This window comes from Pteropus medius, unplaced genomic scaffold (assembly GCF_902729225.1).
Source record: "Pteropus medius unplaced genomic scaffold, Ma_sr-lr_union100, whole genome shotgun sequence".
NCBI lineage: Eukaryota > Metazoa > Chordata > Mammalia > Chiroptera > Pteropodidae > Pteropus > Pteropus medius.
This window is the reverse complement of record NW_024349227.1, coordinates 2,204,753-2,231,342: the sequence shown is the minus strand read 5'-3', so window position 1 is coordinate 2,231,342 and position 26,590 is coordinate 2,204,753. Positions and strand designations below refer to the sequence as shown.

At 51.3% G+C, this 26,590-nt stretch overlaps 1 protein-coding gene across 5 annotated transcripts in view; it reads right to left on the bottom strand.

Annotated features, from left to right (window-relative positions):
* Nucleotides 1–26,590, bottom strand: part of PIK3C2B (phosphatidylinositol-4-phosphate 3-kinase catalytic subunit type 2 beta) — a 61,758-nt gene that overhangs the window by 24,105 nt on the left and 11,063 nt on the right. Inside the window, exons 1-13 of one of the 5 annotated variants that reach the window (XM_039881809.1) lie at nucleotides 26,472–26,491; nucleotides 16,605–17,621; nucleotides 13,208–13,308; nucleotides 12,485–12,639; nucleotides 12,072–12,192; nucleotides 9,054–9,165; nucleotides 8,852–8,931; nucleotides 8,405–8,468; nucleotides 6,794–6,940; nucleotides 6,126–6,159; nucleotides 5,070–5,265; nucleotides 3,930–4,052; nucleotides 427–594 (exon numbers count right to left, since the gene is read on the bottom strand). In XM_039881809.1, coding sequence (XP_039737743.1) covers nucleotides 427–594; nucleotides 3,930–4,052; nucleotides 5,070–5,265; nucleotides 6,126–6,159; nucleotides 6,794–6,940; nucleotides 8,405–8,468; nucleotides 8,852–8,931; nucleotides 9,054–9,165; nucleotides 12,072–12,192; nucleotides 12,485–12,639; nucleotides 13,208–13,308; nucleotides 16,605–17,534 — 2,231 coding nt within the window. In that variant the 5' untranslated portion in view covers nucleotides 17,535–17,621; nucleotides 26,472–26,491. Of the gene's footprint in view, nucleotides 1–426; nucleotides 595–3,929; nucleotides 4,053–5,069; nucleotides 5,266–6,125; nucleotides 6,160–6,793; nucleotides 6,941–8,404; nucleotides 8,469–8,851; nucleotides 8,932–9,053; nucleotides 9,166–12,071; nucleotides 12,193–12,484; nucleotides 12,640–13,207; nucleotides 13,309–16,604; nucleotides 17,622–19,366; nucleotides 19,551–19,745; nucleotides 19,905–26,471; nucleotides 26,492–26,590 lie in introns of those variants that run through there. The other 4 variants (XM_039881810.1, XM_039881811.1, XM_039881812.1 and 1 more) reach the window with 4 other exon arrangements.

The window sequence follows — 26,590 nt, the reverse complement described above, 5'->3', positions numbered from 1 at the left end:
CATTCTCCCCCTCGCCCGTAGCCTTTTTCTTCTTCCAAGCCCTAGAAAAGCCCTCCACTCCCTCGAACTTCCAGGAAGCCTTTCTGAGCTAACCACACCCTGGTCGGGATGACCTTGTGGCAGGGATGCCTTCCTGAGGTAGAGAGCTGGACTGGATCACCTTTAAGGTCCTTCCGATGACAAGACCAGAAGATATGTTACCCCAGCAGTGCATTTCCGTTCCTCTCCCCAACAGTCCTGTGCCACCAGTGCTTCCCAGTAGCTCTTGGTTACGTCGATTGTCCTGGTCACTAGTCCTGTGCCTTAGTCCCCTCCACCAGGCTGGGACTCTCTGGACTCTGCCGGTGAGCTCCTCATGGCCAACCCTTTCTCTGTCCCCCTCCTTCCCTTCCAAGGCCAAGGAGCTGCTGCCCTGGGCTCACATACTGCCTGAAGTTGAAGAGCGGAGTAGTGACCCAGCCCAGGGCTTCAGGCGCCCGCCGCTGCTTGTTGGCCTCCGAGGCGCTCCCAGGAGGGGGGATGGGCAGAGCATAGAGAGTGGCACACAGCAGTGTCTCCCGAGGCAGCCGGTTCACCTGCACCGGGAAGCAGATCCTAGGGAGAACAGGAAACCACATCAGGAGGTGCCACCCCTGGGGGCTTCAAGAGACAGGAGGCCCAGGAAGTCAAGTTGAGGCTGAGAACTTGGCTTCCCTCTGAGGATATGGACGTGTTCCCTGGGGAAGCCTTCCTACAGAACCAGGACAGTCCCAAACTATAGGTAAACCTCCACTGGATGATCCTAGAAGCACATTATGGTGTCTTTGCAGACTCTCAGTGGAGTGAGGCAAACATCCCTGATTTGGGGGCTACCGATGGTGACCAGACAGAACAGAGCCATCTCAGAGTTCAGGTGACTACATGTCCCACACTATAAGCCATACTCCTTCCCTTGTTTCAGGATTTCTGCAGAGGGCCACCAAGGAGTTGCTTCTTTTGACAATCCTTTTCCAGTTAATAATCCCATCCCTCCCCCACTTCCTGCTACTGAGAACCACCAGGAAGCAGCAGCATGTTCTCTGCCCTCAGTTCACCCTCCCCCACAGTCCTCCACCTGTCTGTCCTCACCCTGTCCCCTTTTCTCCTAACCTCTGGGGGCACGAGATAGTTTGTTCTCATCTCAAATATTTTCAAAGCCCAAGGGATAAAGAGAGGCCTCTCGAAGTTCAGGGGTGGAGGGGTAGTGGTGAGAAAGCCATTGGCAGGGCCAGAAGAACTGGGACACACAGCCCTCGCCACTACCCAAGCCCAGATGTTCCCTCCCAGGCTCCCCTGCCAGAATCACACCCGGCCACCCACTCAGAGTTCAGGATAAAGAGCTAGGGTGGGGTGAGGTAGAGCTGTAAAAAAGAGAGGGAAGGCCCACATTACCTTTGGGGAAGCTGTCCCTGGGCCAAAGTCCACACTGTCACACCCTTCTGGGCAGCCTGGGCCCAGCTTCTATGCCAGAGGGCACAGAGGCAAAGCAGCCACCCCCACTGTTAGCAATTTCACGATAAAGCAGCCTCCATGCTGCCCCTCATTCCTCCAGGGGAATCTCCACCCAAGTGAGGCCCTCCCTCCCTCCAGCCAGAGACTGGCAGAGCCCTGCTCTGTCCGGCAGCTTCTACCCTGGGGGGCCCACAGCTATAATTAGGGCCCCTCCATCAGCCGGTGGACATGCCAAGCTGGGGGTTGGCTTGGGTGGCAGAGCGAGGCTGCTGGGCCTATTTTGAGTGTTAGCTGATCCCTGTACTGCTGCAGCAGGAGAGAATCAGCTGACCCCACGGCAAAGAACAGAGGGAGCTGAGCCTGATCTCGTTTTTTTTCTAGCCTCTTGTCTGGAGTAAAAGTGGAATGAGGAAAGTTTCTAACTAAAACCATATCCCCTCGAATCAAACTTCCCATGAACCTTCACCCCGAGTCAGACAACATAACGAGTAGGTTAGCTGCAACCCTGAACCATCTCCTTGCCTAAGAAACCCCTTCCCTTCTCTCTGCCGCCCATTCGTCAAAATCACATCACATAAAAGGGTTGCCTCCTCCAGGAAGGGTTCCTGGGATGCAATGATTCCAGTCCTGGTTCTGCCACTTACGACCTTGGGCAACAACTCACCCCTCTGCGTTTTGGTTTCCTCATCAGTGAAAAAGAGAACACAGCTTCACTTTGTGTGATGTGTTCTTTGTGTGTACACTGCCTATGTGCTTTTTGCTATGTTACACCGTGGCTACTGTACTGGAAGTGGGCTACACAGATAACATTTTCATGCACAAATGTCCCCATGTATGACAAATCACTATGTCAGTTGCTTGGAACAGAGAAACCAGAACTGAAAGGGCTCCCCCAGCTAAGAATAAGACAAAGAAGAAAGCATTTATCATGTGTTAGGTGTTGTGCCAAAAACTTTACTTGCAATATCCCAACTGCTCTCAAACAACCCTATGGAGCAGGCCCTACTACCATGTCCGTTTTGGGTTGAATGACCTGCGCACAGTTGCACGTACATGAAGGATGGGAGGAGGACTACACCCAAAGCCTGTGCTCTGAACTTTACACTGTAGTGCCTTCTCTCAGACGCCTTGGTCTTCACAATGAAGGTGCAAAGAGGTCTCCTGTGGAGCACCTGGATGGGCAGTGCTGAGATGACACCCTCTACAAGGCTCTAGGCAGGGGACCAGCCCTTTGAGACTCAAGGCAGAGATCTCAGACAGGCAGAGGAATGAGATCCACAGAAGAGGCAGGCTTAGGGGGCCAGCAGGCAGGCTGCTTCTACACCTCTGATACTATAAAGGAAAAGGGTCTGAGGCCAATTTTGTGGGGTCTGCCTGGGCCAGAGCACTAAATAGCACCCTTTCCTTGGCAGCAGAAGTAACTGAGGCCCGCGAATGCCAAGGGGATGGTGAACTCAGGAGCCACTTAATGCAGCCGACCTTGGCCTCCAAGGAGTCTCTCCTGCCCTAACACTTCATTAAAGGACTTTATTCACACCTTTATTGCCCTCAGAATTACATAAGTGTGAAGACAGGAGGAAGGGCCTGCCTCCCCAGTTCTCCATCAGTAAAGTGACCCCCCGCCCAGCATTTCCACAGACTCTCCATCTACCTCTTTCGGCATCCTCGGCCTCCCCAAGGACCCTTCTTAGTCTCTCTAATCTGAACTCCAAATACTGAAGTAGTAGCTCCGCTCAGATATCGTCAGTCTGGGGAAGTGAACCTGGGGCAGCAAACCAGGGCTTTCGGATGATCCGGAGTGAGGACAGAGCACAGCACAGAAACACCTGCGACCGTCCGCGGGCGCTCGCCTCCGTTTCCTTCCTGCTTTGCTTGGCTGACGCCTGCCTTCCTGGCAGCAAATGAGTGTTGATAAATGGTGATTATTATTATCTTGTGTTTATGGTTTCGTATTTATAACTTCTCTCATATCAGTGCCACAACTGTCTCTGAGTTAAACCAACGTCTCCACTTTACAGTTTGAAAAACCGAAGCACAGAGAGGCCAAAGAGAACCTAGGACTAGAAACAAAGCAGAATGCAGCCTGCTCTCTGTGCTCTTTTCTCTAGACAACCTTCCCTTCTCCATCTATAAGGCCCTCTCGCTATTCTGTGAAAACTTGGGGAAGAAAAGCCGGTGAAACCTTTTAAGGGAGACAAGATCAAGACAGCGAATTATCATTAAAACTAACGACTAACGTGGATGTGGTCCTTTGTGCTCTACAAAGAGCCTTTGTGAATACTTGGCCCTGGAGTCCCATAACAGCCTGAGGAGGAGAAATTACATTTATTCCTATTTAAGAGTTAGGGAAGTGGAGACTCAAGAAGTTGAACTACACGTCTGGTTGGAGTTTGGCGACAGAGCCTGGTGGGCTCCTCCTCTTGAGTCTGGGTGTTCAGGAGCCGGGGAGAAGGGCTTACCACTGGTCCCAGATGATGAGGTGGAAGAGGTACTTGGAGAAGTGAGCCCTTCGGGTCTGCAGGGGGCTGCACAGCTCCTTGCCGCCATGACTGAGGGAGCAGGAGAGGTAGAAGTCTTCATAGCTACAAGAGAAAGGGAGCAGGTCGGGACACTCAGCTCCCAAACCCCAGTCACCCAACAAACGCCAAACTCCATTTCCCCTGGTAAAACTCCTCTAGGTCTCTGAGGACCACAACATGGGATCATAGGGCAGCCAAAATGGATTTGCAGAGGTGTGCTCCGGGAGCAGCACACCTGGATCCCTCTGCCCCGTTCAGGCTCCATGTTGAGACATGGTTTTTCTTCCTTCTTCGTGGAAAACCAGCCAAACGGCCTTCTCCTCACAGTCAGCTCCAGCCCTTCAGGGGTCGGTGTGCACTTGTGTGCGCATGCGCAGGTGAGAAGGGCGGGGGGGTGGGATGAAAACGACATATGCCGACATGAATGCCAGCACATGGGGGTCCCTGTGGTTCGTGACAGGTGCCTGACAGAAGAGGTCAGAGAAGGCCCTGGTTTCCCAAGCTGCCTCCTTTGTTCACTGCCAATCGCCCAGAGGAATACATTAAGTGAGGAACAAAGAGAGAAGGGAAAGGGAGGGGGAGGGGCCCCCTGAGGAGGAGGGAGAGCCAAAGGCCTATTCCCCCAGGCTTTGGATGCTGGGGAGCTGAGGATTACCAAATGAACCGGCCTCTCCACACCCACCCACCACTGCAGGCCTAGGGAGCTCCAGACAAAGGGTCATCTCCCACCACCCCACCCCCTCCCATTGTGCGACTCCAGGGGACTACAGTTATTGGCCGAGGGGCATGCACTGGATCTGGGAAGCCTGGCCATCTGTCACCTGTCTTCATCAGCTGGCCTTGGATGGGAGGGGGCAGGGATGCCGATGCAGCCAGCTCTGAGAGGGAATGGCAGGATCTGCCCACTGCTGCCTCTTCTCCATCTCCTTAGGGGACTCCTCTGGTATGTCCCAGCCCATGTCCCCCTCAAGCACTCAGCTCTCCCCCTCAGCCACCATGCACCATGATGCCACAGATCCAAAACTGCCATCTGAAAGTCAAACTCTGCTCCTTCCTAGAGGCCATCAGCGCTGGGCTCACCTGGTAGCCCAGGTGATGGGGATGCGGTGGGTGGCATAGACGGTGAAGGCCAGGCACCTGGAGAAATGGCAGGCCTCCTGTACCAGATCATGCTTATGGCTCCCATGCACTGCTGTCTGGAAGTCTGCATTGAATGTGCTGCAATACAGCTCCACCAGGTCCAAGATGGCAGCTGTCAAGGCTTCCACGACCTTCTCTGTGAAAGGGAGGGGTCAGAAGGAAAAGTCATGAGGCCTAAACGAGCCCCATCTTGTTGCCATGGCGCTGGCTAGGATGGGATACTCTAGGAAATTGTCCCCAAATGCCAGCCGGTTTTCTAATAGCTGTGACAAAGTTCACCCATCTGTGGTAGAATGTGAAAAAAACAGGAGCATGTCATGAGCTTCTCATAAAATGACATATTAAATTTTAAATGTCCTTATTTTTACGTATCGCAACTTTAATGTTAAATGTACTTTCTTTTAGGAAATAGTGTGAATCAGTTAAGTTTTCGTGGCAAAATATGAGCTGACAATTTCTATGTTAATCCCCAAAATAATACTTTTGGGGACACTTTATTGGTCCATGAAACCCAAAAGACTGGTAATCACTGACCAAAAACCCCAGAGATATGGGCTTTGTAGGCCAAAGTTCTGCTTAAAAGACTCAGGGAAAATCCTAGCGAAAAATTCTTTATCACCCTCTCCCCAGGCCTACCCCCAACTTGGAAATGCAGGGATTGTGAGCAGCCGGGAGAATAATCACAACCTTCCCAAGGGAGAGTTTTCCCATCTGGAACCCAGGGCTAACTGCCTCACCACCCCCACCCTCACATTTACACCACCTCATCGCCATCTCCCAGGGACACCACAGGAATAACTAGTAAAAATAATGGGAAAACATTTTGTGGAAAGAAATGTGCTTTCCAGCTGTGTCCATGCCTCATATAGGAAAACACACACACACAGGCAGACCTGGACCCATCAATCAAGGGGGCCAGCGAGAAAAATGAATCTGGACAGAGTCCACAGTTTGCAGCTGCCCCTACTGGATAAAGACGGAGAGCAGTTCCCTTACCTCGGTTTTCCCTCACAGCCAAGACGGTAGGGTCCTATGGGGGAAAAATAAGAGGGAGGGGAGCTTCAGGGCCACAGCCTTTCCTGTCGCAGCTGGAAGAAAGGTTTTTCACGGCTGCGCTCATCTGGACCAGACTCGACTGAAGTTTGAGGAACAGAGATTCCCCAGGGAGGACGGAGTAATGGTTTGTACCAGATCCGCGTGATGGACAGAGTGAGCCAGGCCAAGGGTAAAATCATCGTGTCCACCCAGATGGGACACTCCAACCCTCAGGCCACTCCACTACAGGCCAAGCGCCTGTCGTGTCGGCCCTGTCTACACAGCACACAGCCGCCACTGTGGAGTCACGGAGCCCCTGGCTCGGGGAGATTTTGGTTTTCCATCCTGGTGGGTTTGCAGACTGCCAGGCAATACCTCAGTGACTGTGAGTAAAGCGTTTGCGAGTCTGGGCTCCCGGCAATCAGTCCCAGGGGTCAGACCCTAGCCCACCCTCGTTGTCAGGAAGAGGGGACACACTCAGCATCCATTTCTCTTGTGGTTAAACTGTTCAAACACAAAAGATGGAGGTGGAGAGGAGAGCCTTTTGGTAGCTGAATAGCTGATTACCCAGTCACCTGTCACATCCTCTCCTCCCCCTCCCCCACGCTAGCGCTCTGGGCCCCCATTACCTTCTGAATTTTAGGCTGCACGCGAGAGGGGCAGGGGGGCAGCTGGTTGAGAGCACTGGTGATCTCGGGGGTTTCCACGGCGGCCAGGGCGTTGCAGATGGCCTTAACAGACTGGACCACCCTGTCAGCCTTCAGTGGGAAGTCCCCCTGTGAGAGGGGCACAGGGAGGCTGGCAGGCTAGTTCTCTCAGCCTCCAGTGCCCCACATTGAAGGAACAGGCTGGGAGGAGTGTGGGCTCATGACCCCCAGGAGCAACCAGTGGAATCCATGCTTTCTTTTCAAACATCCATCAGCAGCAAATAATCGCTCCTACTGAATTAAATGAGGCACCCCCACGTTCCCCAGTTCTCTCAGCCATCTCCCTGAGCTGCCTCTTACTCCCAGCTGCAGTCTACTTAAACTATTCAAATGCACGCAAGGTTTCCCGTAGAGACATGCAGTTTTAATAAAATCAATCCACTGGGATAGCAAAGAGGCCGAAGAGACCACACTGAGGCCCTACTTGCCCACGCAGCCTTATTTCTCACACTACCATCTAGAATTTCCAGACAGATCTTGCCTCACTCAGTACAATGGACATGCCACACCCACTTGGTCACCTCTGCACTTAGGCTTCTGCAGTTTTCTCATTTGGAATTCCCTCACCAGACCTGCCCTAATTACCTGTATACATTCAAACCATGGACCAGCTAAAATCCAGCCTCTGTCCCAAAGCCTTCCCTGGCTAGTCCCCCCATCTATCCCTCTCCAAGAGACCTTGATTAACTCATTATACCCTGTTCCATCTACTGATAGCTTTATGTTACTGTTCCATTTTTCTACTGGGAACACAAGCACCCTGAAAGCTAAGACAATTCTCATGCTGCTCTGTCCAGAGCAGCCACTAACACAGGGCTAGACTAGCACAGAAAAGGTGTTCAGAGAACTCACCCCTCATCACAGGAAGTGGTCAGGCAGAGGCTGCTAGAGAAGGGATTCAGGCAATGGGACAAGGGTTGAACTAGATATAATGCTGAACTCCCCAAAAGGGAAGAGAGTCCATGAGCACTACTGACTGGATCAGTGAGACAGGAATTGTTTTTGAAGATCCCGATCTGATTTTCTTTAGCTTCAAGACATTTGGGGCAAATGTTTATTGTTATGGTTTTGAGGTTTCAAACTCCAAGTGAAGAGAGTCCTGGCCCTTTCCTGCCTCTGGGACCCTCCACCTCCTGATGGTCTTCCACTCGTGACACCAGAACTGCAGAACCTCTCAGATCAGAGGTTTCTGGGCGTTCATTGCTCACAAGACACACCCAGAGCACATTCAAGTACACCAGCGGGGATGACAAACCCATGCCCCTTAGCTTTGCAGACGCCCTACTCCAGAGACAGGGATCGGGCATGGTTCCTGACCTGCTTCTACAGAAGAGCGGAACCCCTCTCCACACACTTGCCAGCTGCCCAACAGCCAACGGTCTAGGTCTGCCCAAGACTCAGGGAAATGAACATCCTGACACATCTTCAGTGTCCACTCCAGATCCCTTCTAGGGAAGGCTGATCCCAGGAGGACTGGGGGAGAGGAGGGAAGGAGCTTTGGGCAGCTGGGCCTGCCCCAGGATCTGTACTCACATCGGCCAGCAGGAAGGCATCCACCTCATTGTGGTAAGTGTCGAACAGAAGACTCAGGGCCTGCCTGGGGAGTTGGGGGCAGGGAAAAGTCATAAGAGAGGTCAGGACAGACCCTGTACGCTGGGAGACCCATTTTCTCCCTCCCTCTCCACAGCTCTGGTTTAAAGGCATTCCCAATCTTTCCATATGTCCCATGAAGACTGTTGAAGACTTAAGGACAGTGAGTCCATTCTATTTTGCCACCTCTCACCTGGAAAATGATGGCAAAGCACCATAGGGAAGCGATGTAACACACCTGGAGCGGGCATCTTCCCCTTGAGACTCTTGGGCCCCACCCCCAAGACCTGCAAAAAGCCCTGGACCTGGCAGAAAGGTAAGCAAGATTATCTGCTGGGGTCCCCTCAGACTTCCTGCTCGGCCCACATCCAAGATGGTACCTACTCTCACCTGCTGATGGTCTGTTTGACTGGCCTCTCTTGCAGATGGACGAGGTAGTTCAAAGTGGAGGGGCTCTGGTCATCGTTCACCTGTGTAAGAAGTGCCCTATTCAGGGAGGGGTGGTGTCTTCATCTCGGCCCAGCGCCCCTGCCCCACTCCCACTGAACATGTTCCATTTCACCCTCTGCCACCCCATCTCCCTGACACGAACCGTCCGGGCCAGGTCACTGCGTACGGCTTTTTGCTCCATCAGCTGTAGCCGAATGTCAATGTCAAACTTGCGGCAGTATTGAATGTACTCATGGCTGCCCAGGGCATGCTTGCTGGTGGGACAGGAGGACAAGATCATTAGCATCCTGGGGACTCAGTGGGAAGGGAGATGTAGACCTGAGCCTTGGGGAGAGAGAAACAGGAAGAAGGGGAGGTACCGGGGATGGTACCTGTGTTGTGTCCCCGACCTTGGCTCCTGGAAAATGTCATGGTAGAGCTCAGGGAAGGAACAAAGTTCTGTCTAACTGAAAGCCACCTAAAATACTGAACCCTTGGTCTGTACATTGACTTTCCCAGTTATTTATTACCTATGTTGTTATCGCCGGTTTACTCCAGGGTGGAACTTCTGGTGGGGTGGGGAACAGAGGGACAACTCAGGGGACAGTGTTTAAACCCCACTCCCTTGACCTTGGTACCTGGGACATGTTGGAAGTCGGCCTGTGTTCAAGCTTGAGCATGGAGCTCAGCGAGGTCCTAAGTCTCCCACCCACCACTGTTTGTTACCAGCTGGCGTGCCAAGATCAACCAAGCAAAAAACCCAGCAAGATTCCAGATCTGTTATCCCGAAGCCCATCAAAGGTTCCTTCTCCCCTCCCCCGGTGGGTCCTGCCTGATTGTAAATAACTATATAAATATCTATGGACTTCTTGACAGACATCTGCCTGCATGCCATTCCCGCTGCACAAGCAACAACACGTGAGACACTACCCCGGCCCCAAAAGTCCCAGAGAAGGAGGGCCTAGGGAGTCCTTCTATGACCCAGCTTTTTCCTCCCTCCCAAATCACAGCTCAGTCAAAAAGGAAACCCAGAAGAGGGGCAGAGTGAGTCCTACCTGCGGGCCAACACTGCGGGCCTGGGTTGGGTCCCAGCAGCTGAGAAACAGAAGCCGGAAAGAGACTTCCTTCCTCAGCAGAGCTGGGAGTCTAGGCCAGCAATGGAGAAGAGAGAAAAGGAGAAAAGGGAAGGGGTGTGTGCAGAGCCGACAGAGGTTCCCCGGGCCCAAGGCCAGTCAGGGTCCAGCTAGGACTTAAGGGGGTTTCTCCACATCCCGAGGCGCCAAGCCTTTGATCTAGGCCTCAACCTGCTAAGTCTGAGCTGCAGCCAAAACCTGGGACTAAAGAGGCTGGGCTGTGGGGCTGGTCTGGTGGGAGCGCCCTGGAAGGAAGGAAGAGTGTGGTGGGAGTGGGGGAGGAGGCAGGAAACCCAACCCTCCCCCAGGACCGTCTCGGGGTTCTTATCTGAGAGCAGCCTGCATCCTGGACCTGCCATTCCCCCTTGCATCAGCCCCTCCCGCTAGACAGGGTGGGAAACCACAGGGCTTTCTTGAGAGTTATCAGCCTTCTGAAACCCCCAGAGAGTCCTTTCCATCCCACCCGAGGCAGCTGTCTTGTGCCCAGGAGTTTGGACTTTTCTGGTGATGGGAGGGAAGAGAAGAACCTGGGCAGGGGAAGGGGGCTCCTGGACAAGAGTCATGGACACGGGACCCCTGGGGACTTGTCGACCTCTGTGGAAGGGTTTCCTGTGTGTGCATTCAGGTTAGAGTTGGGGAGGCATGACCCCAGGACCGTCGAACCTGTTCCATCTCACCCTGAGCATTCCTCCTGGGTCTTGGCAGGAAGTCAGAACCTGACAGCTCATCTACCATCTCTGGACTTGGGCGCTCAAGGACTAGGGGACTGTCGAGGGAAATGACAGTATCCATCCAATCCAATCCCCACGAATTCCTCTCTTTGAACTGGTCCTTCCCTGCTAATATTTACTGATTGTTCATTTAATCCTCACTATATCTTATAGAAGAAACTGAAGGTCACAGTTTCACAACTAGTAAGTGACAAGCCAGAACCCAAACCAGCCATATGGTATGACCTACTTTGCCCTTTGTTCTCTTACGACAGTGGCAGGATGCCTGGGAAGCTCTCTGCCAGGAGACCCTGCTCTAGAACCGCTCTCATTCCTGCAGGAGAAAGCAAGGACACACAGAAACTCCTGAACGGCTCTCCCTGGAGTCGTGCTGCATGGGGCCCCACACCTTTCTTTTCCCAGCTGAGGGCACAGAGGCCCTCAGCATCCTTCAGGTTAAGGAAACCAGCTGAGAACCGCTCTAGCCATAGATCAATCATCCTGCATCCACACCTGATATAAGACAACAGGCAAGTGGTAACACTTACAGGCTCTTCTAAGAACTACGACACGGGCCTCTCCTTTCCCAGGCTTGCTTTCCCAGGGCAGCAGGAAACCAGAAGACTGGGGAGGGGAGCAGCTCTCTTTTCTTACCCGCTGCCCTCTGGCTGATTCCACAGCCTGCCACCCAGCTGTACCACCTGAGCATTGTAATCTCCCCTCCAGCCAGCACTCCAGGGCCCCCAGACAGCGGTCCACACCAGACTGTCCAGGGAGGCCGCTTGCTGCAGAGGGCACTGGATGTAGAGGCGCTTGCAGCAAGCCTCTGGTGAGGAAGATAACCAATTGCATATGCCAGCAGGGAAAGGCTTAATGGCAGGGGAAGGGGGAAGAGAGAGCAACTGGAACAGTTCCCCTAGGTTCCACTGGGCACTTCAGCCCAGTCCTCCTTCTGCCCCGCGCCATAAGGGTACCACACATAATCTAGGGCAGGAGGAAAACCCCACACAGTCCCCCTGCCACCCCACACACATCTCCCCACATGCAGAAGTCTGCAAGCAGATATGACCTAGTCTGCCTAATTCCATCCAGCTCCAGGCTCTTTCCACAATTTTGGCTCAGGAAGCCGGCCAACCCTGCTGGAAGATGGAGCTCCCGGGGAAAGTGCGACGTGGCTGAGAGTGTGCCCAGAAAGCAGGAGTCCTGCCTGTCGGATTACGGGGGAGCTGCCAGCCCCAGGCCTGGAGCCCAGCGCCTCCCCTAGGAAGCCCCTGACAATCCTACTACCCAGAAGGCATTGCCAATTCCTACCCTGCCTATCCCCACCAGTTCACTCACTTCTGCAGGAACTCCTCCAGCCCACAGGGCTTCAGCACAAAGTCACTCACATCCACATCCCTCAGCTCATCTCGGGTGTAGCACAGGGTCTGGTAGATGAGCAAGTCCACAGTGGAGGAGCCTGTAAGGGGTGTGGCAGAGAAGCAATGTGGAGACACTGAGGAAGGCAGGGCTCGGCATCGATCCTGATCCCCCATTCCTGGCTAAGCATGCCCCAGCCTTGTCACCAAACAGATAGAGCAATGGAGGGCAGAGGAAGTGACCATGGACCTAAGAAGCTGGACCTAGAGTCAGTCTCCCAAAGGAGCTTCCTTACTGCCCCTCATCTGGGCCGCAAGGTGAGGTGGGAACTGAGGCCAAAGAATCCCACCCCACCTCCAAGTAGACTCACCCCGCCTCCCCCACTAACTTACAGTTGCAGGTAAAAGTGAGTGGTTCCTGCAGGCTGTCACACAATACTGTCACCTTCAGGTTGACCTCATCCCCAAGATGCTCTGGGCTTGGGGTGACAGCACTCCAGACATATCCGGTGAGGAAGTAGTCTTGGATATCAGAGCCAGATCGAAGGCTGTGCAGGGAGAGAAGAAGGATCCCCACTCTACCTTCAGAAGAGAGCAGTGGAGAACAGGCCTGCTGGGACCTCCCTCCCTGGGGCCCGAGGGCCCCTCTGTCCCCACTCAGCAGGGCCCTCTGGGGAAGCAGCTCTGGGAAATCATGTTCTTGATACATTTGCTACAGTTGCAAAATGTTTCCCAAGCAATGAACCAGTAAGGATAGCTCTAAAATGACAAAGCTTTCCACGCTAAGTACAACGGAAAATTCTTCTGAATCCACTTCCTTTCTTTTTTAACTCCAGATAACACTTTTATCTCCATCTGGGGTGCACCTGCTCCTAAGGGCAACTGAGCCCGAAGTGATGAGGTAATTTGACTGTTAGGTGGAGGTTTTATGAATTTTGTAAAAAATATGAAACTTCTAAGATTTCATAAAGTCCACAAACAACTGTTGTAGGAAGCATCCCATAGCTCTGAACTGAAATTGATTAAATGTGGCTCTTCTTCCTTCCTAGAAAAAGGGAGGTGACCCCTCCTCCCCAGCCCCACAACCCTCTACGACCCCCGTCCTTTAACTCTTACATATCCAGCATGTGGCAAAATGCAGCAACTTCCTCATCTCTCTCCTCTGAGACCTCAAACAACTCGTGGCCATTGGCGATGGTGTGGGGCCGCGAGCCCGCCTTTAAGAGAAGAGCAGCTGACTCAGTGCCTTTTCCCTCACGGCATCCTCTTCCACTGCTCCCCGATCGAAACTATTAAACTCCAGGTGGGAAGACTTTCTAGGCATTCAACATTCAGTGAAAGGAGCCCAAGAAAATATGGGAAATGCAGGAATATATTTATCTGCTATCCTAGAAGACCATGAGCCAAGTTGAAAGAGAAAACTTGAAGCTTTGGCAGAGTCTGGAAGCCTGTGCGGGAAGGACAAGAGTGTGGCCAAACCTCCTTCCCAAGGGGACAGTGTCTAAGCTCAGTTCAGCAGGTTATAAACACAGCACTGCTGGGCCACCAGGCTGGCTTTTAGAGGGTGCTCCCAGAAGCTGGTGGGGAGCTGAGCAGGCAGCTGTTTGTCCTGCTCCGCCATGGAAGCCAGGGCAAGGGGACCGCCCAAACCGTCCCCAGGAGAGCTGGGCCCTAGGCAAAAGCCTCAACATCCACAGCAAGCCCCAGGGACCCAAAGCAGAGAAAGACCAAGACCCCTTACATGGAGGCAATGACAGACACACGTGCCCTCTCAGTCAATGCTATTTGAGGTCAGAACAGCTTTCTGGGCAGGAGAGAACCTGCTAGAAGGCTTAGCTCCTCCTGTTTCCAAGTCTTTTGGCTCTAAATAGCCACAATGTCAGGGAGACTGCCTGAGCCCCACTTCCTGCCCAAGAACACATGTGTGGTGGTGGGGATTCTCTCCAACAAGACCTCAAACTGTCTCCCATAGTCCAAGCATTGCTTTCACTAAATCTTGAAGAGTGCTAAAGAAGCCCTCTGGCTAGGCCTGCCTCCCAGCCCCCAGGAGCAGGAAGTAGGGGAGCTGGTGCATGACAGGTTTCTGCCTGGTGGGCCTGCCCAGAGCCACCAGGGGAGGGCCCCCCAGGGGAATGAAGCCGCAGCCGTGATGGAGTGCTGGCAGTCAGTGCCAACAGCTGCTTCTGGGGAGCCCAGAGCTTAGGTCTACATACACAGCAGTGCCTCACCTCTCATCCTCCCCCTGGCTATTCTCATGTCCTCCCGCCCCTTGAGCAGATGGCAGCACTGAGCTCCTCATTTGAATAGCCAGTGTTTCCTCTGAGCGACCCTCTCCCATTAGCCTTGCTCCCCTGGGTGAGCAGGGAGGGGAGGGAGGCAGTGGGGGCAGTTGACATGTGAGGCCCTGGCCCTGCCAAGTTTGTGCCTGTGTCCCAGTCAAAACAATAGTACCACTGTCAGCAATTAACCCACAAAAGCAAGGGCGAGAGAGCCACAGAGCATCAGAGAGCGAGCAACAGAAAGAGAAAGAGAGACAGAGAGAGGAGGGGAAGGCGAGGGGGAGGGATAGAGAACAGAGTAGCTACTGAAAGGCCATTTTCATGCCCTTTTAGTACCACTCCCTGGTTCCATAGGAAAACAAAAGCCACTTACGTTCGCCCTGCTGGAAGGCCCTGGTGGCATCGCCCGGTGCCGACTGGGGGAGTCTGCCGTGCAGAGGCTGGCAGCGGGGGTACCAAGCTGGCATTTGGAGCCAACCATTTCCAGAGTTGGCTCCACAGGTCTGGGATAAGGAGGGTCCCTCCGGCTGGAAGCCCGGCGAAGGCGGGGTGGGGGTACAGGCCGAAGGCCTGAGGGGTCCCCCTGCCCAGTGAGAGGGGCCCCTGCACTGAGCTGAGCTGGAGAAGACCAAGGCCGCATTTCCCCACTAAGAATGGGCAAGAGCTTTTTGTGCTTTGCCCTAGCTTCTTCAAGGAGACTCTGGACAGAGCTCCCTCTCAGAACTCTGATGACACACAGGGGTTGGGGGAAGGGGAAGGGAGTAGGGGGCGGGTAGAGGGAACCACAGAAGTGACTACCTACCAGGGTGGCAGGACCCAGCAAGCAGGCCCAGCCTTGTGTGGGGAACTCGGAGCTGGGAATAGGACTCTGCCTGTCCCTATAAATAGTGGGAACAGCCCCACCTCTCAGAGCAGGGCCTTTAAAAATCCCTGAGCTCTACAGCTGTGACTTAACCCAGGAGCCGATGCTGCTTTTCAAGGGCTCTCTTAGCAGAAGCACAGGAAAGAAGGACCACGTGGCTTTTCCAGGGTTGTGAAGGATCCCAATTGCTGGGACACAAGGTGGGAAAGCCCCAGTGTCCCTTAGACAATGAATAAAGAGGAAACAGGGATGAGGTGGAACGCTGTTCCTACAGAAGTCATCGGCCACGGAAGGTGGGGGGACCTCTTCTAGGGCCAAGGCTTCCAGGGCCCCAGGGGAAACATAAAGCAGTCTTCAGGTCCCACCCATGGAGATGCTGCTGGCACTTTTTAAACCAGAAAAAAAGATTAAAGCTGCCCTCAAACCCACACTGTGCTTCTTTGTAAATATTTTGCTATTTTATATTATGTACTGATAAAAGTAAAATTATTATTGTCGCACTGCATATTTTTTCTAAATATTTTCAATGCGAGGAGATGAATGTGGTGATGGTTGCAGAACAATATGAATGTACTTAATGGTGATGCACTGTATTCTTAAAACTGGTTAAGATAGTAAATTTAATGTTATGTATATTTTACCGCAATAGAAGAGAGACAGAGAAAGGTAGAGAGACAGGGAGAGAACAGGGAGCTATAAACAGAGACACAGAGAGATAGACAGAGAGAGAGGGCAGAGAGAGACAGAGGGAGAAAGACAGAAAGAAAGAGACAGAGAGAGAGAGAGAGAGAGAGAGAGAGAGAGCGCGCGCGCGAGCGAGAGAGAGTGAGAACAAGCCAGTTTTGGAATGAGAGAGACCAACAGGCCTTGGACCAACACGCAGGGTTCCTGGGGGTGTCTGGACCAGGGTCTGGTGTCCAATGAGCACCATACAACAGTTCATGTGAGGACTGAGCCTCATCACCACGCAGCATTTTTGGCAGAGCGGAAAGTCAGAAAGCAGAAGCAACATGTTCCAGTCAATAAGGCCATTCGGCCAGAGTCAACGATGAGTGCCATGACCCCGGTTCAGCCCTCACGTCATTAAGCAGGCACACACTAGGAACTGGGATCCTAAAACACCCGCCCCCAGAAGATACACAAAATACACAAGATACACAAAACTCAGCCCTAGAAATGAGCCACGTCTAGAGGTGTCCCTTTTCCTCTCCCCCATCAGGGCCCAGGGGCCCGATGACAGAAGCAGAGGGGAAGAAAGAACTATAGAGATGAGTATGTAGCAGATTTGAAACAACAAAGAAGAAAGAGGGACTATTCTATTTCTGAATGACATGAGGAAAGGAGGACATAAGAAATACAATAAGGTCCTCACCGAAGCGGCAGAGATCCGGTGGTTCTTGCCAGGTGTCCCACATTTTCGGTTGGCGTAGCGGGAGGCATAGGTGCGGGGGGGCACCTGAGGAGGCATGGTCTTGCTCCGGGCCACAGGTTTTCCAGGAGCATCCTTGCTCAAGTCTAGGGTCCCCCGGCCCTCCTTCCAGCCCCTGGTGGCATCCCGCAACATCTCTGCATCATAGGTTGACTTCAAGTTGAGCCGTGTGATCGCATCATTGATACCATCGTAGTCCACAGAGCCCAGGAGGCATCCCGTACCCCCACCTCCCGGCTCCTCTTCTTCTAGGATCTGACGCCCTAGCAATTTTCCTGGAGGCTGTTTGACCAAAGAAAAAGTGTTGATGTCACTGGGCTGGGAGATCTTAGAGGATGAGGGGGATCCCTTTCTGGGAGGCAGAGGAGGGGTGTCCCAGATAGAGACTCTGGGAGGCAGAGGAGGTGGGGACAGCTTCTTAGAAGAACCATCTATATCTTCCGGTCCTGGGGACAAAGAAAGCCCTCCATTTGAACCGTCGAAAATGTAGAGATAGTCTCTAGCTGGGGAGCCTTTGGACCAGGGATCTGGGCCAGGCTGGGAACCCTGGGAGGTAGAGTGGTTGGGCAGCCCTTCCTGTGGGGAGAGCGAGTTGTAATTGAGGGTAGGATCAGAGCCAGAAAGACCGCGTAAGAGCTTGAGGTCCTTCTGCCTTCCCGCCGACTTGCTGTAGAAGTCCAGGACTGGCTCATCCCAGCTGATGAGAGAGGGATCTGCGTTCTGCTTGGTTCTGCTTTCCTCCTTGTCATGCCGGAGCCGGGAAAGAGCATCATACTCCATCTGCAGGGCTTCCGCCATGGCCAGCTCTTTGCGGCTGATGCCCACCGACTCCAGGGACTCCCAGTGTTCCCCATTGCCTTGAGTAGAAGACATGGTGACGGTGGGGACGGAGGAAACAAGGAAGTCTTTTACTTCCTGCCACTGTCAGGTCTGCAGGGTTGTGGCATGGTGTCTGGGCATCTGCGGGTGAGAGGTAAAAATATCATTCAGTCACAAAAAGAAATGTATTAATAATCTGACTTAGGTGACATCATCTGGGCCACTGCCTATTTCTCGAGTGTCTACAACAGATGAAAAGAAATAGAAAGATGGAGAAAAAAAGAGATACCAAGACAACTTTACTGATCTATCTATTACGGCCATCTACCCTTCCGTTCAGCTACACACGGCTCCACCTCTGGGTCCCTAACTCCGATCCTCATCTCTCTCACACATATCCTGAGGAAAGAAGGAAGCACCTGGCATCGGCTAAGAGGAGAAGGCAGAAACATGGGCTCTTCAGTCAATTTAGAGAGGACAGCTCTCAGACACTGCTGGTGGGGAATGTAAAATGGTACAACTACTTTGGAACGCAGGCTGCTTCTTGAAAAGGTAAATATCCACCTACCATATGACTCAACCATCATGCTCCTACTTACTTACCCAAGAAAATGAAAGCACCTGTTCGCACAAAGATCTATACATGAATATTCATAGCAGCCTTGTGTATAATATCTAAAAACTGGAAACAATCCAAATGTCCAGCAACAGGTGAACAGATTAATAATATGTGATATGTCCCCACAATTGAAAACTACTAAGCAAAAAAAGGAATGAATTACTGGCACATGCAATAACACAGATGAATCTCAAAATAACTATGCTGAGTAAAAGAAATCAGACAAAAGACTATGAGCATATAAGATTCCATTTGGATAAAATTCTGGAAAATGAAATGAAAACTAATCTACATTGACAAAAAGCAGATCTATCTGAGAAGGGGTAAAAAGATTACAAAGGAGTGGAAGGAAACTCGGGGATGATAAATATCTAGATTGTGGTAATGGTTTCACAGGTATATACATAAGTCAAGACTTATCAAATCGTACACTTTAAATGTGTACAGTTTATTTTATGTTAATTATACCTCAATAAAATGATAAAAGCATAATATAGCTCTATGAAACCGACTTTATAATTACTCAGACTACACAAGGATCCTCCCAAAATACACCAATATGAGCGATTAAACAAAGCTTGCCAACAGGTGGGATCCGAGTGCCTGATGAATTACAGTTGTGCCAAAATATTAATTTTTTCCCTAGGCCCTCAGGAAGCCAGGCAGGAAGTGACATGGGTGACCGGAGCCTCTCTAAGGCCAGCTGCCTCTGGCTGCAAGCAGTCCCCTTCATTTACTCCAGTGTTAGCACCCTTTTCTTCAGAAGCCATGACATAGAAAAGACAATGAACAAAACGGCTGTGACGACAAGGTTAGCCTGGCTCAGTGTTCTCAACTCTGGCTGCTCATTACAAACACTGGGGGACTTTTTTACAAGAACAGTCCTGATGCCCAGGTTCTCCTGAGAGATTCTGATTTAACTGGTCTGTGGTAGGGCAGTGATGTTTTTAAAAACTCCCCAGGAGATTCTAGTCTGCAGCCGAAGCTGAGAACCACTGGCCTTTGTGTGGGCAGTAGGTTTTTACTAAATGTCATCGACAGGTTCTTGAAAACTGCAACTTTAAATAAAACAACATATAACGAAACCAATTTCACCAAAGGCTAGTTGGTATAAACAAAAGTTCCCAGGGCATATTTCTGGTCATACCCTGAAGTAAAGACCCCAAACACTTCTAATATTAACCATTGAAATAAATGTGAGCTATTGTGAGCTGTCCATCCACTTTAAAAAGATAAATGGAAACAAGCGAGATAATCATTTCCTTACCCACTTATTCCAATTCAGGGTTGTGGGTGACCAGTGCCTCTCCCAGCAGCTCGGGGCGAAATGTGGGACCCCACCCGGGACAGGATGCCCTGCCACTGCAGGGAGCACTCAAACTCACACCCGCATTCACTCAGAGGGGACCACGTGGGCACGGTGATTCACCTAACAGGCACAGCTTTGAATGTGGAAGGAAACTGGAGTCCCCGGAGAAAACCCACGCAGACACGGAGGGAACATGCAAACTCCACACAGACGGTGGCCTTGGCTGGGAATAGATTTTATTTTTTCATCAACATTATAATGAAATGATGTTATCTGAGGACCTGCTGTATGCGTGCGTTTCGGATCAGCTTGGGAGAGGTGAGTGTGAAGTAGTCACCTCTGATCCTTACTGCCAGCAGCCAAGAAGTTCATGATTTCATAAAATTATCAAAATTTGTACATTTCATTGTACTGCTTTATCCAGCGGGTAACAAATACATGAAGCATGTTCTTCCTCCTGATTAGAAAGTTGAAAACAATAATAGGAAAAAGGTTCAGATAGATTCTTGGGTGGCAAGTTCCATTAGATCCAAAATGAGTTAAAACAAAGGTACCCCTTAACCTGATGTGTGCACCCCCCCATAACCTCCAGAAACCGCTTCCTCTGTTAGGCACAGGCACAGAACCCTGAAGGGCCAAGGCTGGCTCAGCAAATTTTAGCAAGTAGCATCCCAAAGACCTATTAGCCCACACCCAGATTCAGGGTACATGAAGCACTCTGCTGATTCCTCTGCCTGTTGACTTTCTCCACCCTTATTTTTCATCTACGAGGTGGTCTTGCTGTTTGAAATTCAAAGGAATTGGATGAGCGAGCATACCCAGAACTTAGCTGCCTGGAGATGGAAAACTGGTCTCCCAAAAAAGGAGGTCCTAGTGTTTTAGATAGGAGACATTAGATAAATGCTTCAAGGTAGACTGACTTTAAGCCTTTCAATCCAGAGAATGCTGTGGATTTTCAGCCCTGAGCTGGGACAAACAAAGTATTAAGAGTTGCCTTAACCAGACACCATTTGTGAAGAGGAAAACTGAGGCAAGTGGAAAGAATCTCTCGCAGCGCTGTGCCTCTCCCCCTCACTAACTTATCCGCACTTGCATTCAGCCTTTCTTTCTTCCTCAGATCTCAGGGGAAGCTGAGGTACGACTCTCTTGTGTTCTCGCCCCATCCATCTCCATCAGGATGATGCTCCATGAATTTCCCCTCCCTCCCCTGTATCTTCACCTCTTCTCCTTAACTGGGTCTCTCTCTTCAGCACATAAACATGTTCAAGCTTCTTCTAGCCTTAAAAAGAAAAAAAGAAGAAAAAAAAAACCCTACACCTCGAGCACTCTCCTTCGATTGTTTATCCTACAGCTAATACCCTCTCTGTTCTTCCTTTCCTGCCCAGCCAGCTTCCCATTTCTCCCTTCCCATTACTTTCCAATTTGCTGTCTCCTGGCTTCTGCTCCCAACATTCCTCGAAAACTGCCCCAGCAACAATGTAGTCAATGGACACGGCTGCTACATCTGGCTCGACAGACCATTCCCTTCTTCCTTAAACCCTCCGCCCGCTGGCTTCCGTGACCCCGTTTTGTGTTGTTGTTGTTCACCACCTTCTCTGTTCTCCTCCTCTTCTGTCCACCCCTGAAATGCTGGTGTGGGTTCAGGATCCCATTCTGAGTCCACTGTTCACACGACACCCTCTGCTTGGGCAACCGCATCTGTTCTGTCTCCTCCTCACTCCACTCGCGTGTTGATGATTCCAAATGTGCAGCCCCCTCAGGTTTATCTGCCCACCCATATCTCAACCCCGAATTATTCCAAACTGAACTATCACCTCCTTCTTTCCTCTCCACACTTTCTCCTCCCTCCCGGTTCCCGCTGTGGCAGCACCCAGTCGCCCAAGTTAGAAACCCTACGGTCATCCTGGATTCCTCCTTCCTTCGCCCCAGATCCAACCTCCGAGGTCTACCAACTTTTCCCCTTTGATACTTTCCAAATCTAGTCCTTCCTTCTAGCCTAACTGCTGCTGTCCTAATGAAACCCTTATCTTCTCTCACCAGCTATTAACAACAGCTTCTAATAGTTCTACCTCCTACGAATCCTTCCCTCTTTAAGGCTTTCTCCACAGAGCAGCCAGAGGGTCTTCCTAAAGTGTACATCTGATCATCTCACTCCAGCTTAGACCCCTTCGGAGGCTCTCTACTAGATTCCTTTACAAGGCCTTTATCACGCCCGCATCCCCCTCTCCTCTCCAACCACTCGTTACCCTGCATTTGATACCTCTGTGATTTTGTTCCTTCTCCTGGGCATGTCCTTCCCAACACTCTGCCAATGTGACTCCAACTCAGCCTTCTGAGCCTGTTCAGACACCATGTTCTTCGGAAAGCCTTTCTCTGAACCCCCAGATTGAACTAAGGGCCCTTTCTTTATGCTCCCAATAGCAACCTGTACATATCTCAAACATAACCTTTAAACATTTTATTCAAAATTAAATGTTGGATCCGTCACTCCCATTAAGCTCCTCAAGTTTCAAATTCACCTCATTTTCAGTAAGAAAGATGTACGTGAACTGAGACATAGGTGGTAAGAAATTTTGTACATGGAGATGAGCGATCAGAATGCAAATAGTGTCCTTCATTGGGGTCCTTCAAACACAAGACTAGGTTTCAACTAATAGGCTGGGTTTGGCCTGTATAAAGGCACAAGCCCACTGAGTACCTGGGAGTCTTTGATTCTGACCTATTGAATTCCTTCAGGAAAATTCCTCAGAGGACTCCAAAGTCAAACCCCACCTAAGGCTAAGCCACTCCGTAGCCCTTGGAGGAAATAAAAGAAAGGCCCAGAGACCCTTCCAGTAGGCCTGTCTCCTAAGGCTCTTCCCAGACTGGAAATCGGATGAGGAAAGCTGAGCTACCCGTCTCTAACCACTGTCTTCGTCTGTCCCCCACCCCCACACCACGGCTCCCGGCCAGGACACCACCAGAGTGTCAGTCAGCCATGCACAGGGAAGGAGACCCAGCTGACAGAGCTCACACCCCGGGCCACACTGGCAGCTGCTCCTTCCAAAAGGCTCCAGGCTCTGAGGCTCGGCTCCCTCCTGAGAATAAAGAATCCCTCGAGGAGGCAGGATAGGCACCATCCCCCCAGGACCAGGAGAGCCATCCCTAAAGTTAAGGGAAGGTGCAGAGCAGCCACAGACAGGCACAGGCGGATTCCAGAGGGGGAAAGAGGGAAGGCAGGAGCATCCCGTCCCAAAGACCCGGAGCCAGTGAGAACTCACGCGCCAAATTTCATTTGCCGGGAGAAGAGGCAGTGCACAAAGTATTTCAAGAATCAGAGTCTCATGTTTCCTGCCTTCCTCTTCCCCAATTCAGTTCCCTCTCTGCCAGTCTCTGCTGCGCTGACAAATTAGAAACTGCTCTATTCCTTTAGTCCTTGAGGGCTACTAGGAATTCGGTAAAAAAAATCAAAGATCCATGTAGGTTCCAGGAAAAAGGGGAGGCGGACAAGGGCCTGGGTCTCTGCTACTCTGCAGTCCATCCAGGAAGAGATGGCTGGGGTCCGTACCGCTGTGTCACACAATCCCAAGGAGCACCCACACACTGTGTTCTATGTGAATGACACCCTTGACCAGAACAAAGAAAATCGTGTGAATGGCGCCCCCTGGAGTTGTGCGCCTTGGTGGCCCTGGCCGTGACTTCTCATATCCAGCTCAAAACCGATGCAAATCATCCGAAAGGTCATTTCCACCAGTCTCCTTTCACCCCCTGCACGCATTACTTTTAACACTTCCCCACACTTGCGCACTCTTTCTTCGCTTAACCATTTGAAAGATGCAAACCCTTCACCTCTAAATAATTCAGCCTGAACCACTTAAGAACTAGGACATTCTCCTATATAAACACAATGCCACCCAGGAAATTTAACATTGACGCAACAACATTATTTAATATATAGTCCACATTCAAATGTTCTCAATTGTCATCTGGGAACTTTTGCAAACGGATAAATTCCTGTCCCCTCTACTGGAGGGTCTGACTCAGTAGGGTGAGTCCTGGACTCTGAATGTTTCTAAGTCCCTTGGGAGATTCAAATGTACAGCCGGGTTTGACCCGCACACTAGGATTTTAGAACTCCCAGGAAAACAAGAGGGAGCTGTGGAAAGAGACCCCAAAAAGCACTAAAGTCAAATCATTTGGTGAAGAAAGAGGACATGTGTAAGGTCGAGCAGGTTGGTGCCAGGGTCTAAGCAGCACCGGGCACCAAACTCAGTCTGCACAGCTGCCAACAGATGGCGGAAGGCCGGCGGGGAGGAAATGGGTCAGGGCCGAGCCACACAATGGTTCAGAGTCAAAGGGTGGAGAAAAAGGAGCGGGTACTCCCTCCAGTGAGCTGGCTCTGCTCGGTCCCTGTGCCAGAGAGGGAGGGCCCAGGGGCCGGCGCTGACACCAGCTGCGGGTGGAAGGTGGACAGGCCCTAGGAAGCTCCTCCTCTCAGAACAGGATGGGTCAAGGAGTTGGAGGCCATAAGGTCTTAATCCCTTTGGTTGTCAGAGTTTTCTCTCCAGAGAGGCCTCCTGCCCCTATCCATCCTCCAAGATCTACACTTTACTCAGACCCCAAATCCCACTGGCTGTGCACAGAGACCCTCTCACAATCAAGAGCTCACACAGGCGTCTGCCTCTACTCCCACACCCCAGACTAGCGGGGAAAGTCAGCATGTGCCGCGCCAGGAATCCGATTCCTCCGCCGGGAAGGTGTACCAAGAAGGTCACGTAGGCCAGCTTCCTGCCTCAAACAGGTGTGCATCCGATCCCTGCTTCCATACTGAAAACCTACAGGTTTTATACAGCTCTGCAAGCTTCCGTCACTGAATCACACACACTAACAAAGTCTTTCTGGTATTTAACCTATGTTCCCTCTGTGTGGCTCTTACTTAGTTCCAAATGTGGGGAGACAGAAAATAACTGCCTGCGTTCTCTTCCCACTCATACAGCCCCTCTCTAGCATCCTCTTAGGCAAATCAAAGTGGCCCCACATGGTTCAGTCTTTCCTACTGGAACTTACTTTCCATCTCTCTTGGGAATTTCCTGGGCCTATCTTGGACTCCACTAATTTGAAGCCAAAGTGGATACAAACATTAGTATAAGGCCTTCTGAGTCTTAGAAGGGCAGAGGGCCAGGTGCTAGGAGGCTGTGCGACATGGTTAAATCGAGTTGGGTTTGCATTCAGAGCCCCAGAGTCCCTCAATCCTGGCTTGGAAAATATTTGTGCAGTTGATTCTAGTCACACATGCACACACAGAATCCCTGGAGATCACAGCTCCCACCACACACCCTGACGATTCAGAATCTGAGTAGGAAGAAAGTCAGGAGTGGAAGAGGTGAGGCAGCTCATGGCTCCTCTCAAAACTTTCCTTCCTAGAGCCGGCGATTTGGATGACAGGGCTAGGGACCAAGAATTGGCAACCAGCTGAATGGAACCTTTTGCAAAGAGGGAAAAAAAGGTCTTGGCAGTGTGTGGATCTCCAAACCAGGAGCCATCCCACAAGCCAGAGCAGCCACATCACCTCTCTATCTAGTGCACACATCCTGCTTTCTCCCCCTGCCTGGCCTCAGCCACCACAGCCCCAAGAATCAGCCTTTCTAGTTCAGATCAGCCGAAATCCCTCCAAAGAGCATGGTGGGCAGGAATGTAAACTGGTGCAGCCAGTGTGAAAAACAGTATGGAGGTTCCTCAAAAAATTAAGAACTACCATATGATCTAGCATTTCCACTTCTAAGTAGTTATCCAAAGAAATCCAAAGCACTAATTTGAAAAGTTAGAAATTTGAAAAGATATATGCACCCTGATGTTCATTGCAGCATTATTTACAATAGCCAAGATATGGAAACAACCTGTGTCCATCAACAGATGAATGAAGAAGGAGGTGGCACACACACACACTTAGTGAAAGATTACTCAGCCATAAAAAGATGAAATCTTGCCATTTGCAACATAGATGGAAATGGAAGGTATTATGCTGAGCGAAATAAATCAAATGGAAAAAGACAAAAACCATATGATTTCACTCATATATGGAATATAAACACATGAAATAAAAAAACAAAACTTATCGATACAGACACTAGAAGGGTGGTTACTGAAGGGGAAGAGAGTAGGGGGAGGTTGCAGAGCATAAAGGGGGTCAAATATAAAACAGAGGACCAGACTTTTGATGATGAGCAGGCAGTAGAGTGCACAGATACCAGTTACAATGTCGTATACCTGAAATTTATGTTATTAACCAATGTTACCTCAATAAAAATAATTAAAATGAAAACAATTTTTTAAAGAAAAAGAATTACTCCAGCTTCCTCAGCCCTCCAGAGGAAGTGGGGGGTACAGGATGGTGAGGGGCAAGAAGAGCTCTAGGATGAACTCGCCTCACCAGTCGTGGCCCCCAGCTGCGGGGACCCCTGAAGAAACTTCCTCATGGACACTTTCCCATGAACCCAACCCACATCAGAAAAAGAACCCCAACATTTCCAAACAGCAACATCTAGGAAACTCGAGCCTCTGTGAGGGTACTATAGGCCCCATGCAGGGTAAAGGAAGAAGAACATAAGAACGTGGGTGTAGCGAGGGACACACACAGCAGCCCTCCCTAGTCCTTGCTGCCCCACCAGCTCTCCCCGCCTCATTGCCTCAGCTTTGCTTCCCCGGGCCATTTGCTTCCTGTAAAACAAGCTTCTGCAAGGCCCAGGGTGCCGCCTGCATGGCCCAGGGTGCTGCCTGCATGGCCCAGGGTACTGCCTGCATGGCCCAGGCTGCCACCCGCAAGGCCCAGGGTGCCGCCCGCAAGGCCCAGAGTGCTGACCGCAAGGCCCACGGTGCCACCTCTGTCACTTCCAGCTGAACCTACAGACCAGCTTACCCAGCCACGCCCTGTGGAATCTAGTTTTCCAGGATTCCTGTGGGGGCTGGGAAAACTCCCTGGAGGAGACCAGCCCATTAAGCAGAATCTAGAAAGTAGGTCACAGCTGTTCCCACCCAGCTGAGGCACCAAGGAGAGGACAGAACATGCTCTGGCTAGAGGACTCACGGAGGGAAAAGATGAGAAGCAGAGTGGATCTACCTCATGCTCGGGTTCGGTCCTGACACCTGGCGTCCTCGTACACTGGGTGGGACTAACCCATCAGCGTCTGCAGGAGCAAGGAGGCA